The sequence below is a fragment of the Salvelinus alpinus genome, chromosome 23 (assembly GCF_045679555.1).
Source record: "Salvelinus alpinus chromosome 23, SLU_Salpinus.1, whole genome shotgun sequence".
Classification (NCBI taxonomy): domain Eukaryota; kingdom Metazoa; phylum Chordata; class Actinopteri; order Salmoniformes; family Salmonidae; genus Salvelinus; species Salvelinus alpinus.
The window spans coordinates 15,416,395-15,435,907 of record NC_092108.1 but is presented as its reverse complement, the minus strand read 5'-3'; the positions used below and the strand labels follow the sequence as shown (position 1 = coordinate 15,435,907).

The 19,513-nt window shown below is 43.2% G+C and overlaps 1 protein-coding gene across 1 annotated transcript in view; it reads left to right on the top strand.

The window, feature by feature from the left end:
* LOC139550325 (protein unc-13 homolog A-like) overlaps positions 1 to 19,245 on the top strand; it is a 112,506-nt gene extending 93,261 nt beyond the window's left edge. Inside the window, exons 32-42 of the mRNA XM_071361154.1 lie at positions 389 to 466; positions 778 to 866; positions 1,075 to 1,218; positions 4,311 to 4,434; positions 5,789 to 5,845; positions 12,484 to 12,564; positions 12,754 to 12,901; positions 13,457 to 13,513; positions 14,162 to 14,254; positions 14,579 to 14,738; positions 14,836 to 19,245. Of these exons, the coding sequence (XP_071217255.1) occupies positions 389 to 466; positions 778 to 866; positions 1,075 to 1,218; positions 4,311 to 4,434; positions 5,789 to 5,845; positions 12,484 to 12,564; positions 12,754 to 12,901; positions 13,457 to 13,513; positions 14,162 to 14,254; positions 14,579 to 14,738; positions 14,836 to 15,127 (1,323 nt within the window). The 3' untranslated portion in view covers positions 15,128 to 19,245. The remainder of the gene's footprint in view (positions 1 to 388; positions 467 to 777; positions 867 to 1,074; positions 1,219 to 4,310; positions 4,435 to 5,788; positions 5,846 to 12,483; positions 12,565 to 12,753; positions 12,902 to 13,456; positions 13,514 to 14,161; positions 14,255 to 14,578; positions 14,739 to 14,835) is intronic.
* Positions 19,246 to 19,513: the final 268 nt, after the last annotated feature.

The following is a 19,513-nucleotide window of genomic DNA, read 5'->3' as shown; positions in this document are numbered from 1 at the left end:
TGTAAGGGCAGGAGTGTTTGATTAGCTGAATGTGGTCTAAAGGGAGAAGCTGGACTGGCTCTCAGGGGAACTAAGTCTCCCAAAGGACTGACTCATCTATAGTCAACACTCACTGAGCGTCTGTCTGTCTGTCTGTCTGTCTGTCTGTCTGTCTGTCTGTCTGTCTGTCTGTCTGTCTGTCTGTCTGTCTGTCTGTCTGTCTGTCTGTCTGTCTGTCTGTCTGTCTGTCTGTCTGTCTGTCTGTCTGTCTGTCTGTCTGTCTGTCTGTCTGTCTGTCTGTCTGTCTGTCTGTCTGTCTGTCTGTCTGTCTGTCTGTCTGTCTGTCTGTCTGTGCAAGATACAGAGAGAGATGTAAAATATGATCTCTCCTTATTTGTGTCTTCTTCAGCCCTGCATCATCATGAATAACATCCAACAGCTGAGAGTGCAGCTGGAGAAGATGTTTGAGGCCATGGGAGGCAAAAATGTGAGTCTGTCAACGTCCACGTCCATCACTCAGACCTCTATGAGCCATCACTCAGACCTCTATGAGCCATCACTCAGACCTCTATGAGCCATCACTCAGACCTCTGAGTCATCACTCAGACTTCTATGAGCTATCACAGAAACCATACTGTAAAAATGTATACCTACAATGTAATTACACTGTACCTACAGTATGTAATTTACTAAATACATGTATATAGGACACTTCCTGCTATGTAAATACATGTATTAAGAACACTTCCTGCTATGTAAATAAATGTATTATTAAGGACACTTACTTCCTGCCCCCAGCTGAACGTGGAGGCCAGTGACTTCCTGAAGGACCTGCAATTAAAGCTCAACAACGTCATGGACGACCTTAGTAGGATCTTCGCCGTCAGGTGTGTGTGTGTGTGTGTGTTTGTGTGTGGGTATGTGTGCACTTGTTTAGTTGAAACATGGCGCTTTCAGGGTCGTATTCATTAGGACATGCAATGGAAAACGTTTTGGAACTCCCTCTTTCAATCAGCTTTCTTCCGCTTGGTGCCTAATGAATACAACCCAGAGTTGTGGGTTTTGATTGTTGTCTGTGTGTCTGTCTGTATATAGTTTCCAGCCCCAGATTGAGGAAAATGTAAAGCAGATGGGAGATATCTTGGGCCAGGTGAAGGGACAGACTGTTACAGACAACAACAGCGTGGCCGGTGACGCAGACAACGTCCTGCAGCCCATCATGGACTTCCTCGACACCAAGTGAGACACAGAGACCGAGCCGCGCACACACACACACACACACACACACACACACACACACACACACACACACACACACACACACACACACACACACACACACACACAAGTATGTTGTGGCTCACGAAGCACTTCAAAATTTGTCACATACACTACATGACCAAAAGTATGTGGACACCTGCTCGTCGAACATCTCATTTCAAAATCATGGGCATTAATATGGAGTTGGTGCCTACTTTGCTGTTATAACAGCCTCCACTCTTCTGGGAAGGCTTTCCACTAGATGTTGGAACATTGCTGTGGGGACTTGCTTCCTTTCAGTCAGAAGAGCATTCGTGAGGTCGGGCACTGATGTTGGGCGATTTGGTCTGGCTCGCAGTTAAAGTTCCGATTAATCTCAAAGGTGTTGGATGGCGTTGAGGTCAGGGCTCTGTGCAGTCCAGTCAAGTTTTTCCGATCTCGACAAACCATTTCTGTATGGACCTTGCTTTGTGCACAGGGACATTGTCATGCTGAAACAGGAAAGGGCCTTCCCCAAACTGTTGCCACAGAGTTGGAAGTACATAATCGTCTATAATGTCATTGTATGCTGTGGCATTAAGATTTCCCTTCACTGTAATTAAGGGTCCTAGACCAAACCATGAAAAACAGCCCCAGACCATTACTCCTCCTCCACCAAACTTTACAGTTGGCACTATGCATTGGGGCTGGTAGAGTTCTGCTGGCATCCACCAAACCAGATTTGTGTGTCGGACTGCCAGATGGCAAAGTGTGATTCATCACTCCAGAGAACGCATTTCCACTGCTCCAGAGTACAACTTTACACCACTCCAGCCGACGCTTGGCATTGAGCATGGTGAACTTAGGCTTGTGTGAGGCTGCTCGGCCATGGAAACCCATTTCATGAAGCTCCTGACGAACAGTTCTTGTGCTGAAGTTGCGTCCAGAGGCAGTTTGGAACTCAGTAGTGAGTGTTGCAATCGAGGACAAAGGATTTCAGCACTTGCCGGTCCCGTTCGGTTGCCTTTGTTTGGCCTACCACTCGCGGCTGAGCCATTGCTGCTCCTAGACATTTCCACTTCATATTAACTGCGCTTACAGTTGACCGGGACAGCTCTAGCAGGGCAGACATTTGACGAACTGACTTGTTGGAAAGATGCTATCCTATGACTGTGCCACGTTGAAAGTCACTGTTTGTCTGTGGAAATTTGCATGGCTATGTGCTAAATTTTATACACCTGTCAGCAACGGGTGTGGCTGAAATAGTAGTTAGGGCTAATAATTTGAAGGGGTGTCCACATACTGTTGGACATGTAGTGTATTGGTCACATACAAGTCTCTGAAGTCAAACAAGACATTCAGATTATAATGGGGAGGTCCATGTAATAACCCTAACCCTAACTACTACCCCCAGCCCTAATGCTAACTACTAACCCCAGCCCTAATGCTAACTACCCGCCCCAGCCCTAACCCTAACAACTAACCCCAGCCCTAACCCTAACTACTATCCCCAGCCCTATCGCTAGCAACTAGCCACAGCCCTAACCCTAACTACTAGCCCCAGCCCTAACCCTAACTACTAGCCCCAGCCCTAACCCTAACTACTATCCCCAGCCCTATCGCTAACAACTAGCCCCAGCCCTAACCCTAACTACTATCCCCAGCCCTAACGCTAATCCTTGTCCTAACCGTAAACTTAACTCTTACACTAGCCTTAACCCTAACCCTTATTCTAACCCTAACCGTAACCTTAGCAAGCAGTTGCTTATCAACAGATAATTTGTTGATAGTCCATCTGTTGATGTTAGCTGGTCATACTATCTGGACTATCCAAATAAAGTGTGACCCCATTAATTTCCTTCCTTTTTGCTACTTTTATCAGTACGGTCTAGTTTAATAGATGTATCTATAACAGTCAATCCATACTTTCGTGTCAAAAGGTATTGTAACCTAATAAACTACTCAAAATACACACAACATGACAATAAAAACCCATGAACATATTTCATTGACAATCGTGTCACCTTCCATCCTTGTCTAGACAAGCTGGTAAAGTAGGCAGCTGTCTCGTCTGGTAAAGTAGGCAGCTGTCTCGTCTGGTAAAGTAGAGCAGCTGTCTCGTCTGGTAAAGTAGGCAGCTGTCTCGTCTGGTAAAGTAGGCAGCTGTCTCGTCTGGTAAAGTAGAGCAGCTGTCTCGTCTGGTAAAGTAGGCAGCTGTCTCGTCTGGTAAAGTAGGCAGCCGTCTCGTCTGGTAAAGTAGGCAGCCGTCTCGTCTGGTAAAGTAGGCAGCCGTCTCGTCTGGTAAAGTAGGCAGCCGTCTCGTCTGGTAAAGTAGGCAGCCGTCTCGTCTGGTAAAGTAGAGCAGCTGTCTCGTCTGGTAAAGTAGGCAGCTGTCTCGTCTGGTAAAGTAGGCAGCCGTCTCGTCTGGTAAAGTAGGCAGCCGTCTCGTCTGGTAAAGTAGGCAGCCGTCTCGACTGGGGCCCTGATAGAAGGATGCGGGTTGAGAGTCAGAAGCAGGCCAGGCTGTGAATGTGATGTAAGGGTGACACAGTCACAACAATATTGGAGTTGGCCTGAAAAAGCTTACAAAAAAAGCAATACAATCACAGCGAGGTTTTGGAACATATGATTGTTGCTGCAAATTGGACAACCTGAGGGGATGGTGTTCAGCAGATGTTATATCCACGTACATTATCTATATAGTCGATTCAATGGGGGAAACAAAGGGTTTTTCCAGTGTACATCAAGGAAACCCTGTGATGTTAAACTGTAAGGGGTTTGTTATACTGATGCTAAGGAAAGTGGTGAATAATTCATTGCTAATAAACAGTTAAAGTTGTTTGGCTGTAGATGGTTTCTGCAATCTGTTGAAGATTAAACAGGTTGAAAATGCACACACACACACACACACACACACACACACACACACACACACACACACACACACACACACACACACACACACACACACACACACACACACACACACACACACACACACACACACACACACACACACACACACACACTCCCTCCCTCCCTCTCTCTCTTCTTCTGCATGGGTGTACTAAGATGTATTCTCTCCTCTCTAGTCTGTCGCTGTTTGCTAAGATCTGTGAGAAGACTGTGCTGAAGAGAGTGCTGAAGGAACTGTGGAAACTGGTCATTAACACTATGGAGAAAAGCATTGTGCTTCCACCGTTCACAGACCAGTCGGTGAGTAACACACACGTATACACACACGTATACACACACACACATTTTCTTATGTCTAAAAACCTGAGCATAATTCTCTTCCATACATTCTCTCTGCTTCCAGTCTTTAAAAATGATTTTCCATAGTATAATACAGTATCTACCATTAATTTAGAAATATGAAGTTGTGAACGTACTCTTTGGCTAGAATAAGATGTAGAGGATTCCTGGTTGTTGATTTGTTGAGATGGGCCTGTGCAGTTTCACTGACCCCCTCTCTCTCGCCATTGCCCCACCCTCTCCTCCTCAGGTTATAGTAAGTACTGTGTGTGTTTGTGTGTCTGTGATGTGTGTGTGTGTGTGTGTGTGTGTGTGTGCGTGCGTGCGTGCGTGCTCGCGTGAATGAGTGTGTGTGTGTGTGCGCGCTCGCGTGAATGAGTGTGTGTGTGTGTGTGTTTCTCCCTGTATGATGTCTGTCAGCACAGACACACGGAGTCCTCTGCTACCTGTGACATCACTCCTCTTGTCCCCCATGCTACTCAGTGTAACCCCCTCCCTGTCTCAGATTTATCCCCAGCCCCTAGGCCTACTTGTATAACTCCAGAAGGATTGGGTTGTTGTAAGCAGTAAGGCTAACACCTATCCACTCCCTCCAGATCTACATGAGTGACTAGTGGATAGGAGGAGAGGGATTGATTTGAGCGCATTGTATAGTGTCATTATCAAACCCTGTCTGTATGTTAGAAATGAAATGAGCATGGTGCACGGCTGAGCCATGGAATACCTGACCTGGTGCCACTGTAATACAGCACCTTTCCTCCCCGTTAGTCCCCTTTCTCCTCTTCCTCCCCCCTTAGTCCCCTTTCTCCTCTTCCTCCCCTCCTTATCCCATATCTCCTCTTCCTCCCCCTTAGTCCCCTTTCTCCTCTTCCTCCCCTCTTTAGTCCCCTTTCTCCTCTTCCTCCCCTCCTTTACCTGTCTCATATTTTTCTCCTTGTCACGTTTTTCTTTTAGAAGGAACATGTCCTTCCACTACAGTGTTGCCTGTATGTTGAATGGATTGGAGGTTACCACACAATCCCGTACTGGATTTGAAACCTCTCCTGCACATGTCTTTTCCCCCGATTCTTTATTGTGACATGTTTAACTACATGTATGTGTAATTTGTACTCTCCTCATCTTCAAACAACTCTCCCCCTCCTCATGCTCCGCTCTCTGCACCACCTCCCCAACCCTCTTCCCCCTCTTCTCTCACCACCATCATCCTTCTCTCTCATCATTCTTCTCTCTCTCTCTCTCTCTCTCTCTCTCTCTCTCTCTCTCTCTCTCTCTCTCTCTCTCTCTCTCTCTCTCTCTCTCTCTCTCTCCATCACAGGGCACTCAGATGATCTTTAATGCAGCTAAGGAGTTGGGTCAGCTTTCCAAGCTCAAGGTAATGATGATGACACATTAGGATGAGTTCCTTTATGATGACACATTAGGATGAGTTCCTTTATGATGACACATTAGGATGAGTTCCTTTATGATGACGCATTAGGATGAGTTCCTTTATGATGATGCATTAGGATGAGTTCCTTTATGGTGACGCATTAGGATGAGTTCCTTTATGATGATGCATTAGGATGAGTTCCTTTATGGTGACGCATTAGGATGAGTTACTTTATGATGACGCATTAGGATGAGTTCCTTTATGGTGACGCATTAGGATGAGTTATTTTATGATGACGCATTAGGATGAGTTCCTTTATGGTGACACATTAGGATGAGTTATTTTATGATGACGCATTAGGATGAGTTCCTTTATGGTGACACATTAGGATGAGTTCCTTTATGATGACACATTAGGATGAGTTCCTTTATGGTGACACATTAGGATGAGTTCCTTTATGGTGACACATTAGGATGAGTTCCTTTATGGTGACACATTAGGATGAGTTCCTTTATGGTGACACATTAGGATGAGTTCCTTTATGGTGACACATTAGGATGAGTTCCTTTATGATGACGCATTAGGATGAGTTCCTTTATGGTGACGCATTAGGATGAGTTCCTTTATGGTGACACATTAGGATGAGTTCCTTTATGGTGACGCATTAGGATGAGTTCCTTTATGATGACACATTAGGATGAGTTCCTTTATGATGACGCATTAGGATGAGTTCCTTTATGGTGACACATTAGGATGAGTTCCTTTATGGTGACGCATTAGGATGAGTTCCTTTATGGTGACACATTAGGATGAGTTATTTTATGATGACGCATTAGGATGAGTTCCTTTATGGTGACGCATTAGGATGAGTTCCTTTATGATGACGCATTAGGATGAGTTATTTTATGATGACGCATTAGGATGAGTTCCTTTATGGTGACGCATTAGGATGAGTTCCTTTATGGTGACGCATTAGGATGAGTTCCTTTATGGTGACACATTAGGATGAGTTCCTTTATGGTGACACATTAGGATGAGTTCCTTTATGGTGACGCATTAGGATGAGTTCCTTTATGGTGACACATTAGGATGAGTTCCTTTATGATGACACATTAGGATGAGTTCCTTTATGATGACACATTAGGATGAGTTCCTTTATGATGACGCATTAGGATGAGTTCCTTTATGATTATGCTTTAGGATGAGTTCCTTTATGGTGACGCATTAGGATGAGTTCCTTTATGATGATGCATTAGGATGAGTTCCTTTATGGTGACGCATTAGGATGAGTTCCTTTATGATGACGCATTAGGATGAGTTCCTTTATGGTGACGCATTAGGATGAGTTATTTTATGATGACGCATTAGGATGAGTTCCTTTATGGTGACACATTAGGATGAGTTATTTTATGATGACGCATTAGGATGAGTTCCTTTATGGTGACACATTAGGATGAGTTCCTTTATGATGACACATTAGGATGAGTTCCTTTATGGTGACACATTAGGATGAGTTCCTTTATGGTGACACATTAGGATGAGTTCCTTTATGGTGACACATTAGGATGAGTTCCTTTATGGTGACACATTAGGATGAGTTCCTTTATGGTGACACATTAGGATGAGTTCCTTTATGATGACGCATTAGGATGAGTTCCTTTATGGTGACGCATTAGGATGAGTTCCTTTATGGTGACACATTAGGATGAGTTCCTTTATGGTGACGCATTAGGATGAGTTCCTTTATGATGACGCATTAGGATGAGTTCCTTTATGATGACTCATTAGGATGAGTTCCTTTATGATGACGCATTTGGATGAGTTCCTTTATGGTGACACATTAGGATGAGTTCCTTTATGGTGACGCATTAGGATGAGTTCCTTTATGGTGACACATTAGGATGAGTTATTTTATGATGACGCATTAGGATGAGTTCCTTTATGGTGACGCATTAGGATGAGTTCCTTTATGATGACGCATTAGGATGAGTTATTTTATGATGACGCATTAGGATGAGTTCCTTTATGGTGACGCATTAGGATGAGTTCCTTTATGGTGACGCATTAGGATGAGTTCCTTTATGGTGACACATTAGGATGAGTTCCTTTATGGTGACACATTAGGATGAGTTCCTTTATGGTGACGCATTAGGATGAGTTCCTTTATGGTGACACATTAGGATGAGTTCCTTTATGGTGACACATTAGGATGAGTTATTTTATGATGACGCATTAGGATGAGTTCCTTTATGGTGACGCATTAGGATGAGTTCCTTTATGATGACGCATTAGGATGAGTTATTTTATGATGACGCATTAGGATGAGTTATTTTATGATGACGCATTAGGATGAGTTCCTTTATGGTGACGCATTAGGATGAGTTCCTTTATGGTGACACATTAGGATGAGTTCCTTTATGGTGACACATTAGGATGAGTTCCTTTATGATGACGCATTAGGATGAGTTCCTTTATGATGACGCATTAGGATGAGTTATTTTATGGTGACACATTAGGATGAGTTCCTTTATGGTGACACATTAGGATGAGTTCCTTTATGATGACACATTAGGATGAGTTCCTTTATGGTGACGCATTAGGATGAGTTCCTTTATGGTGACACATTAGGATGAGTTCCTTTATGGTGACGCATTAGGATGAGTTCCTTTATGGTGACACATTAGGATGAGTTCCTTTATGATGACGCATTAGGATGAGTTCCTTTATGATGACGCATTAGGATGAGTTATTTTATGGTGACACATTAGGATGAGTTCCTTTATGGTGACACATTAGGATGAGTTCCTTTATGGTGACGCATTAGGATGAGTTCCTTTATGATGACACATTAGGGTGAGTTCCTTTATGGTGACGCATTAGGATGAGTTCCTTTATGGTGACACATTAGGATGAGTTCCTTTATGGTGACGCATTAGGATGAGTTCCTTTATGGTGACGCATTAGGATGAGTTCCTTTATGATGACGCATTAGGATGAGTTCCTTTATGGTGACACATTAGGATGAGTTCCTTTATGATGACGCATTAGGATGAGTTCCTTTATGATGACACATTAGGATGAGTTCCTTTATGATGACGCATTAGGATGAGTTCCTTTATGATGACGCATTAGGATGAGTTCCTTTATGGTGACACATTAGGATGAGTTCCTTTATGGTGACGCATTAGGATGAGTTCCTTTATGATGACGCATTAGGATGAGTTATTTTATGATGACGCATTAGGATGAGTTCCTTTATGGTGACACATTAGGATGAGTTCCTTTATGGTGACGCATTAGGATGAGTTCCTTTATGATGACACATTAGGATGAGTTCCTTTATGATGACGCATTAGGATGAGTTCCTTTATGGTGACACATTAGGATGAGTTCCTTTATGGTGACGCATTAGGATGAGTTCCTTTATGATGACACATTAGGATGAGTTCCTTTATGGTGACACATTAGGATGAGTTCCTTTATGATGACGCATTAGGATGAGTTCCTTTATGGTGACACATTAGGATGAGTTCCTTTATGGTGACACATTAGGATGAGTTCCTTTATGGTGACACATTAGGATGAGTTCCTTTATGGTGACACATTAGGATGAGTTATTTTATGATGACGCATTAGGATGAGTTCCTTTATGATGACGCATTAGGATGAGTTCCTTTATGGTGACACATTAGGATGAGTTCCTTTATGATGACGCATTAGGATGAGTTCCTTTATGATGACGCATTAGGATGAGTTCCTTTATGGTGACGCATTAGGATGAGTTCCTTTATGATGACGCATTAGGATGAGTTCCTTTATGATGATGCATTAGGATGAGTTCCTTTATGATGACGCATTAGGATGAGTTCCTTTATGGTGACGCATTAGGATGAGTTCCTTTATGGTGACACATTAGGATGAGTTCCTTTATGGTGACACATTAGGATGAGTTCCTTTATGGTGACACATTAGGATGAGTTCCTTTATGGTGACGCATTAGGATGAGTTCCTTTATGATGACGCATTAGGATGAGTTATTTTATGATGACGCATTAGGATGAGTTCCTTTATGGTGACACATTAGGATGAGTTCCTTTATGGTGACGCATTAGGATGAGTTCCTTTATGATGACACATTAGGATGAGTTCCTTTATGATGACGCATTAGGATGAGTTCCTTTATGGTGACACATTAGGATGAGTTCCTTTATGGTGACGCATTAGGATGAGTTCCTTTATGATGACACATTAGGATGAGTTCCTTTATGGTGACACATTAGGATGAGTTCCTTTATGATGACGCATTAGGATGAGTTCCTTTATGGTGACACATTAGGATGAGTTCCTTTATGGTGACACATTAGGATGAGTTCCTTTATGGTGACACATTAGGATGAGTTCCTTTATGGTGACACATTAGGATGAGTTATTTTATGATGACGCATTAGGATGAGTTCCTTTATGATGACGCATTAGGATGAGTTCCTTTATGGTGACACATTAGGATGAGTTCCTTTATGGTGACACATTAGGATGAGTTCCTTTATGATGACGCATTAGGATGAGTTCCTTTATGATGACGCATTAGGATGAGTTCCTTTATGATGACGCATTAGGATGAGTTATTTTATGGTGACACATTAGGATGAGTTCCTTTATGGTGACACATTAGGATGAGTTCCTTTATGATGACACATTAGGATGAGTTCCTTTATGGTGACGCATTAGGATGAGTTCCTTTATGGTGACGCATTAGGATGAGTTCCTTTATGGTGACACATTAGGATGAGTTCCTTTATGGTGACGCATTAGGATGAGTTCCTTTATGGTGACACATTAGGATGAGTTCCTTTATGGTGACACATTAGGATGAGTTCCTTTATGGTGACGCATTAGGATGAGTTCCTTTATGATGACACATTAGGATGAGTTCCTTTATGATGACGCATTAGGATGAGTTCCTTTATGGTGACACATTAGGATGAGTTCCTTTATGGTGACGCATTAGGATGAGTTCCTTTATGATGACACATTAGGATGAGTTCCTTTATGGTGACACATTAGGATGAGTTCCTTTATGATGACGCATTAGGATGAGTTCCTTTATGGTGACACATTAGGATGAGTTCCTTTATGGTGACACATTAGGATGAGTTCCTTTATGGTGACACATTAGGATGAGTTCCTTTATGGTGACACATTAGGATGAGTTATTTTATGATGACGCATTAGGATGAGTTCCTTTATGATGACGCATTAGGATGAGTTCCTTTATGGTGACACATTAGGATGAGTTCCTTTATGATGACGCATTAGGATGAGTTCCTTTATGATGACGCATTAGGATGAGTTCCTTTATGGTGACGCATTAGGATGAGTTCCTTTATGATGACGCATTAGGATGAGTTCCTTTATGATGATGCATTAGGATGAGTTCCTTTATGATGACGCATTAGGATGAGTTCCTTTATGGTGACGCATTAGGATGAGTTCCTTTATGGTGACACATTAGGATGAGTTCCTTTATGGTGACACATTAGGATGAGTTCCTTTATGGTGACGCATTAGGATGAGTTCCTTTATGATGACGCATTAGGATGAGTTATTTTATGATGACGCATTAGGATGAGTTCCTTTATGGTGACACATTAGGATGAGTTCCTTTATGGTGACGCATTAGGATGAGTTCCTTTATGATGACACATTAGGATGAGTTCCTTTATGATGACGCATTAGGATGAGTTCCTTTATGGTGACACATTAGGATGAGTTCCTTTATGATGACGCATTAGGATGAGTTCCTTTATGGTGACACATTAGGATGAGTTCCTTTATGGTGACACATTAGGATGAGTTCCTTTATGATGACGCATTAGGATGAGTTCCTTTATGGTGACACATTAGGATGAGTTCCTTTATGGTGACACATTAGGATGAGTTCCTTTATGGTGACACATTAGGATGAGTTCCTTTATGGTGACACATTAGGATGAGTTATTTTATGATGACGCATTAGGATGAGTTCCTTTATGATGACGCATTAGGATGAGTTCCTTTATGGTGACACATTAGGATGAGTTCCTTTATGATGACGCATTAGGATGAGTTCCTTTATGATGACGCATTAGGATGAGTTCCTTTATGGTGACGCATTAGGATGAGTTCCTTTATGATGACGCATTAGGATGAGTTCCTTTATGATGATGCATTAGGATGAGTTCCTTTATGATGACGCATTAGGATGAGTTCCTTTATGGTGACGCATTAGGATGAGTTCCTTTATGATGACGCATTAGGATGAGTTCCTTTATGATGACGCATTAGGATGAGTTCCTTTATGGTGACACATTAGGATGAGTTCCTTTATGGTGACGCATTAGGATGAGTTCCTTTATGGTGACGCATTAGGATGAGTTCCTTTATGATGACGCATTAGGATGAGTTCCTTTATGATGACGCATTAGGATGAGTTCCTTTATGGTGACACATTAGGATGAGTTCCTTTATGGTGACGCATTAGGATGAGTTCCTTTCTTGATTTCTACAGCACGTTTCATATAAAATGCAGGCCTGGGTTGTATTGTGTCGTATTAACTACATTGTTGCATTAACTCTGTTGTCTGTTTCCCGGTACTCTGCAGGAGCACATTGTGAGAGAGGAGGCCAAGGCTCTCTCCCCTAAACAGTGTGCCATCATAGAGCTGGCATTGGACACCATTAAGGTACCGTATACTACATGTACAGTATGTAAAATGTGTACTATGCAGTAAATAGTATGTCTGATACTGTATGATGCTTCATAACTTGTTATAAGCATGTCCGAGCCTTTGGGATGTCTTATAACAAGGGTTATACTATGTTACATCTCTCTAAGGATAAATAACAATGCCTGTTGACCTCTGCCCCTGCAGCAATACTTCCATGCGGGTGGTGTGGGTCTGAAGAAGACGTTCCTGGAGAAGAGTCCTGACCTGAAGTCTCTGCACTATGCCCTGTCCCTCTACACACAACACACTGACAAGCTCATCAGGAAGTTTGTCCTTTCACAAAACGCTCAGGGTACGTCACACCCTCTGTCTCTGTCTGTCTGGCTAGTGGTCTGGTTGGCTGTCAGGTTGGCTGCCTGGCTAGTGGTCTGCTTGGCTGTCTGGTTAGTGGTCTGGTTGGCTGTCTGGTTGGCTGTCTAGCTAGTGGTCTGGTTGGCTGTCTGGTTGGCTGCCTGGCTAGTGGTCTGGTTGGCTGTCTGGTTGGCTGCCTGGCTAGTGGTCTGGTTGGCTGTCTGGCTAGTGGTCTGGTTGGCTGTCTGGTTGGCTGCCTGGCTAGTGGTCTGGTTGGCTGTCTGGTTGGCTGCCTGACTAGTGGTCTGGTTGGCTGTCTGGCTAGTGGTCTGGTTGGCTGTCTGGCTAGTGGTCTGGTTGGCTGTCTGGCTAGTGGTCTGGCTGGCTGGCTAGTAGCTGGCTGGCTGGCCCGTCTGTCTGGCTAGTGGGCTGGCTGGTTGGCTGGCTCGCTGGCTGCCTGTGTGTCTGATCTATTTTGTAATGCTAACTGTCATTGTGAAATGTGTTAAAAGAATACATCCTATTGAGGTGTCTTCTCTCCCTCTCTCACTGCTAGTCCATGGAGGGAAGGGGGTCAGGTATACCCTCAACGAAGACACATTACCAGAAAAGGGTAAGTGCCTGTGACCGTGCATACCCCCACCCACCCCTCCATTTCTTCCTCCCTCTCCTTCTCTCTACACCTATCCATTTTAAACAGGTGTTTTCAGGAGAAGTACCCTCAATTAGTGAATTACAGTCTTGTCTGCAATCCTGTAGCTTGATCTTAACCCTGGTATTAAACCTTGCTCAGCTAAGCCCTGTTCATCTCGTTACCAAGAGGTGTGTGTATATGTGTGTTTGTTTTAGTACTAATCGTTCCGTTCCGAGCAGAATCCCTATTTTTTTCTAAACCGGTTCGATCCCCCAAAAAGTAACAGTTCATAGAGCTGATTTTCCTTCATTTTTTAAACTTGTGAAATCAACAACATTTTTACATTTAGCTCAGAACGATCCAAATGTCACAGTCACACACACACACACACACACACACACACACACACACACACACACACACACACACACACACACACACACACACACACACACACACACACACACACACACACACACACACACACACACACACACACACACACACACACACACACACACAGCCAGTCACTGTCTGAAACACTGGTGGGGTCAGAGGGCTATGGTCAACTGCAGTGATCTCAACTCTGTGTGTCTGATGTGGTGGTTAACTCTTGACCTCTGGCAGGGTCGGGAGTGGAGGAGCCAATCGGAGAGGTGGTAATGCACGTGGAGATCTACACCCATCCCAACACTGGAGAACACAAGATCACTGTGAGAGGTGAGAGAGGAAGCGATGGCGGGAGGGGCTGAGGGGGGGAGAGAGGGATCGATGGAGGGGCTGAGGGCGAGGGGGGGCGGGGGGGGGGGGGGGGGGTGTAATGGGGAACGGGAGTGCGTAAGGTAGGGGTGATGATGGGCTTTACATGCGTTCTAATTGCACTAGACTTGAGCTTCTTTGAAATGCACTACAAACTAGCTACATGTCATCTCTGCTCATCTTCTTCAAACAACCCTCCTCATGCACCTCTTTCTGCACCTCTTTCCCAACCCTCTTCCCCCTCTTCTCTCATCACCCTTCTCTCTCTCTCTCTCTCTCACTCAGTGATTGCTGCTAATGACATTAAGTGGCAGACACAGGGGATATTTCGTCCCTTCGTGGAGGTCTACATCATTGGTCCCCACCTCACTGACAAAAAGAGGAAGCACGCCACCAAGTCCAAGAACAACAGCTGGTCGCCCAAGTTCAACGAGACCTTCCAGTAGTGAGTATATCAGGTTTCTGTCTGGTGGGGGGGGGGGGGGGGGGTCTGTGTGTGTGTGTGCGCTATCTAACAAACCTCTCCTCTGTCTCCTCTCCAGTTCCTTGGGCAGCGAGTTGGGTCCGGAGGGCTATGAGCTGCAGGTGTGTGTGAAGGACTACTGCTTCGCCAGGGAGGACCGTACGGTGGGCATGGCCCTGATGCAGTTGAAGGACATGGCCTCCCGGGGCAGCATGACGTGCTGGCTCCCCCTGGGGAAGAGGGTCCACATGGACGAGACGGGCCTGACGGTACTGAGGATCCTGTCCCAACGCAACAACGACGACGTGGCCAAAGAGTTTGTCAAGCTCAAGTCAGACCAGCGCTCTGCCGAGGAGGGACGGGCGAGCTGAGAGGGAGAGTAGAGATGGGCCTAGTGATCAAGATACTGATTTAGATACACACACACACACACACACACACACACACACACACACACACACACACACACACACACACACACACACACACACACACACACACACACTAATACAATACTGGCATGTTTATATCATATAAACACAGTCATGAACACACTAATAATCTCTAATCACATAATGATTATCACATGTACACAAACACAGAGGTGGCCAACAGTTCCTTCTGCCATAGATGTATTTTGAACACCTGTCAATGAACCAATCAATTTATCAATCAATTTTTACTGCTCTCTCTCTCTCATTATCTCTCTTTCACTCTTGCATATTACACATTTTATATATATTTAATGCAGAAATGTGAGAAACAAATATCACCGGATGAGTTATGGTGGAGTTATAGAGACAGATGACTTTGCACTTTGACCTCTCGGCATGTTCAGGAGAGCAGCCCTAAACCCCAACTCTTACTTCTCCATCTGTTCCTATTAGTCTGTCTGTGGGTTTATCAGTGTGTCGTTCTCTTTCGCTCTCTTTCCTTTTCTCTATGTTGTGCTCAGTCTTCCTGTCGTGTGATGTGCTCTGGGTAGAAGTAGACCTCAGTGACAGATCTAGGATCAGCTTACACAGTTGTCCTGTCTTTGCCTGTTGGGGAGGGGGAAATGTAACATTGATCTTAGATCAGCGTCTGGGTGCAGCTTCATCCTACCTCGTGTGATGATGTACTTCCTGCATGTTGAACCCAATTCTCAGAACACTGTGATTAATTAGCTGATACCACGGCAACAGCTGTACAGACCCCGCCCCCCACGGACACTTGACACCTTATACCTGTGTGCACGGTGCATATAACCTGGTATAATAAGGGTTAACATAATAATAACCTTTGTAACCATGAAGAAAACTACTATCCAGTAAAAAACTACGTGAGAAAAGAAGAATGTGCCGACGTTTGATATGAATGTGTATTTTGGATGATTGTAAGATACGCCAGTCTTTCACATGGGTTGAGGTTTGGATCAGAGTTGTTGGATGTCAGCGTGTTAGGAACACACCATATGGCCATGTTGTATATAGACACTGAGATGGTGCCGCAGACCCAAACATGTACCTTTTGAAGATGGTCTTCTCTTTTTACATACTCACCTACCCTAGCAATGGCCCTGGCCTGACATTACTATAAAGGAGTAATACTAGCCAATAGATGATTGATTCAACCCCTCATAAACCCCCTTCTATGTTCCCTTGAAAGTGCACAAATACTGCAAAGGGCTACAGGACCAGCAGACATAGACATTACTGAAGGGACACACTGCCTGGTCACTCCACCCATCTGTGTTTGTGAGAATTTTATAAATATGTTTTCTGTGCTATGGGCCATAAGATAAAACTAACCCATAGGCCACTATATACAGTGAGCTCCAGAAGTATTGGGACAGTGACACATGTTGTTTTGGCTCTGTACTCCAGCACTTTGGATTTGAAATGATACAATGACTTTTAATTTAGAAACTTTTTGTACATAGTCCCCCCATTTTAAGGGACCAAAAGTATTGGGACAAATTCACTTATATGGGTATTAAAGTAGTTAAAAATTAAGTATTTGGTCCCATATTCCTTGCATGTAATGAATACATCACGCTTGTGACTCTACAAATTTGTTGGATTCATTTGCATGTTTGTTTTGGTTGTGTTTCAGATTGCTAAATGCTAACATCCTGTGCTATTGTAAAGGTGAGAGGTTAGCATGTCTTGGGGGTATGATATTTGTGTGTCTGTAACTTTCTCACTCATCATTATTCACAATTAATTCAGGATTAGCCATAGCATCTATATTCATGTAGAAGTGTTTAGAAACATATTATATTCTTATTTACAATAAAAGTGACTCTAAAATGAAACAATATATTATTTACCAATTTATATTGGGCACAAAATTATCTGAAACAACCAAAACAAACCGCAAATGGATCCAACAAGCTTGTAGAGTCACAAGCTTGATGTAGACATTGGGTACTAGGCATATGGGACCAAATACTACACTTTTGACTACTTTAATAAATGTGAAAGTGAATTTGTCCCAATACTTTTTGTAATTTCTAAATGGTTCACCCGATATGGATGACAATACCTTAAAGGTAAAGCTGACAGTCTGCACTTTAACTTCATAGTCATTGTATCATTTAAAATCCAAAGTGCTGGTGTACAGAGCCAAAACAACAACAAAATGTGTCACTGTCCCAATACTTTTGGAGTTCACTGTACACCATAAGGTCACTACAGAGCAACTGCATGGTTTCTCTGACTGCCTTTTCAATCATCTGATTCTGTGTTTTTAAGGCAATACCTATTTGTCTGTTTTGACAATTTGGCCCTGCATTTTTCTGAGGATAAGCTTTAGCCCGTTTTGGAGTATGGCTGTGTGTGTGTCTGTCTGTGTCCGTCGTTTCTGTCCTACCTGATTTCTGGGCTCAGGGTTTATTTGTGGTATGTAGAGGCAAGCAATATAACCCCAACGTAATCACTGGAGACCTGTGGCATGCCCAGGAATTCCAACTGCAATACCATGATCCAAGGAGTGGAATGCCAATCCCACATTTTCATTGGACCACTGAGTGGGAAATTCCTTGTTATAATGGACTCATCTCAATTTCCTTCTCATAGGACATGTGTGTGTTTTGCTTGGCATACTGGGAAATACTTTGGGAATACTGTACATTGGAGAGAATGAATTTCGGCTTACATTAAGACCTCTCCTATCTGCTGTTCAGTCAGCTCCTGGTCTGACTTTTCCAGAGGATGACTTTGCAGAGATTGAGATGAATGGACCAACTCAAATGGACCAGCTAGTGTTTTTCAAAGACTTGTGTTGGCTAGTAGAAGTGTCAACGCCCAAGCCATCGTAGTAGTTTAATAATACCACATCAAGCCATCGTAGTAGTTTAATAATACCACATCAAGCCATCGTAGTAGTTTAATAATACCACATCAAGCCATCGTAGTAGTTAAATAATACCACATCAAGCCATCGTAGTAGTTTAATAATACCACATCAAGCCATCGTAGTAGTTTAATAATACCACATCAAGCCATCTATATATCAACCACCCACTCAGCATATAAAGACTTATCTTATTGTAATTTGCTCCAGGGGCACCCTACCCAACCCTTCCCGTTTTCCACCATGGCTGACTGTAAAACAACACATTTCACTGGCTCTCTCCAGTGTCACAATATAGTTTTTTATTACTTTTCTTTTTTACAATGCAAATGCCATATGGGTGTTGGCACAAAATGCTTGTATTGTGATGTTTGTGCTTGTTGTACATGAGTTTGAATCAACTCTAGAGCTTCTGCTGCTATTTTCATGGCTAGAGAGCAACATGGACTGTGTCATGTTGCATTGTGGAGGGAGAGCTAATACATTGCTGTTCTGTTTTTGTTTTTATCTTCTGAGCTTCTGTTTAACCAAAGGCAAGGCTTCTGAATGTCATTTCACATCACATGATCATGACAGCTGACAGTACTGCTAGTGGTGCTTCTGAAAGCACATGTATCACTTAATTTAACTCCAATAACCTGCTGTTTCTTACCACTCATAGAAAGACTGCACACACACGCACATATACACATACACTAACATATGCGCAAGCACAAAAGGGCACACGTGAGATGATGACATGCATGCACGCCACCACATCTCCATCTCCATGGAGACCAAGTGATGCCCACCCTGTGAATAAAAACAAACACCAGTGCATGAAGGGAAAATGAACTTTATCGTGCCAGCACGCGTCTCTTTAATGTTACCAATAATGGGATTTTTTTCTCTTTTCATTTGAATACCTATGTAATGATAATGAATTATAACATTTTATTTTTTAAAAGGCTTGTGAATACATACAAATATTTAACCAATATGAATGTAGCGTGTACACGGAATTCGCATGAGAGAATTATTTTCTACTGAGGATGTTTCTAATTTGTTTATTATCATTACGATTGATTGTTCTTTATCTAGAATGAAGGTGGGTTAGAATGCAGCCTGGTTGTGAACTGCTTCCTATTAAAAGGCCATTTGTGTCTAACTGCCATTTTCTGTACTTTATTCTCTCCTCTATTAGAGCATCTCTGACGCGCAGTGATCACATGTAAAAAGACACTGTCCTTCCCATGTACTGTCCTACTAAATCTATCTACTGCTTCCAGAAGCTGTCTGCTGGGAACTGCAGCTGCATCCCGTCTGAATGGGAGAGCTTTGGCAGTATGCACCCCCCCACCCCGATCGTTCATAACCCATGGTTGATATCTACTGCCATCATGTGGTGGAATGAGAGATGACAACGTGCCCAACTTGGGATA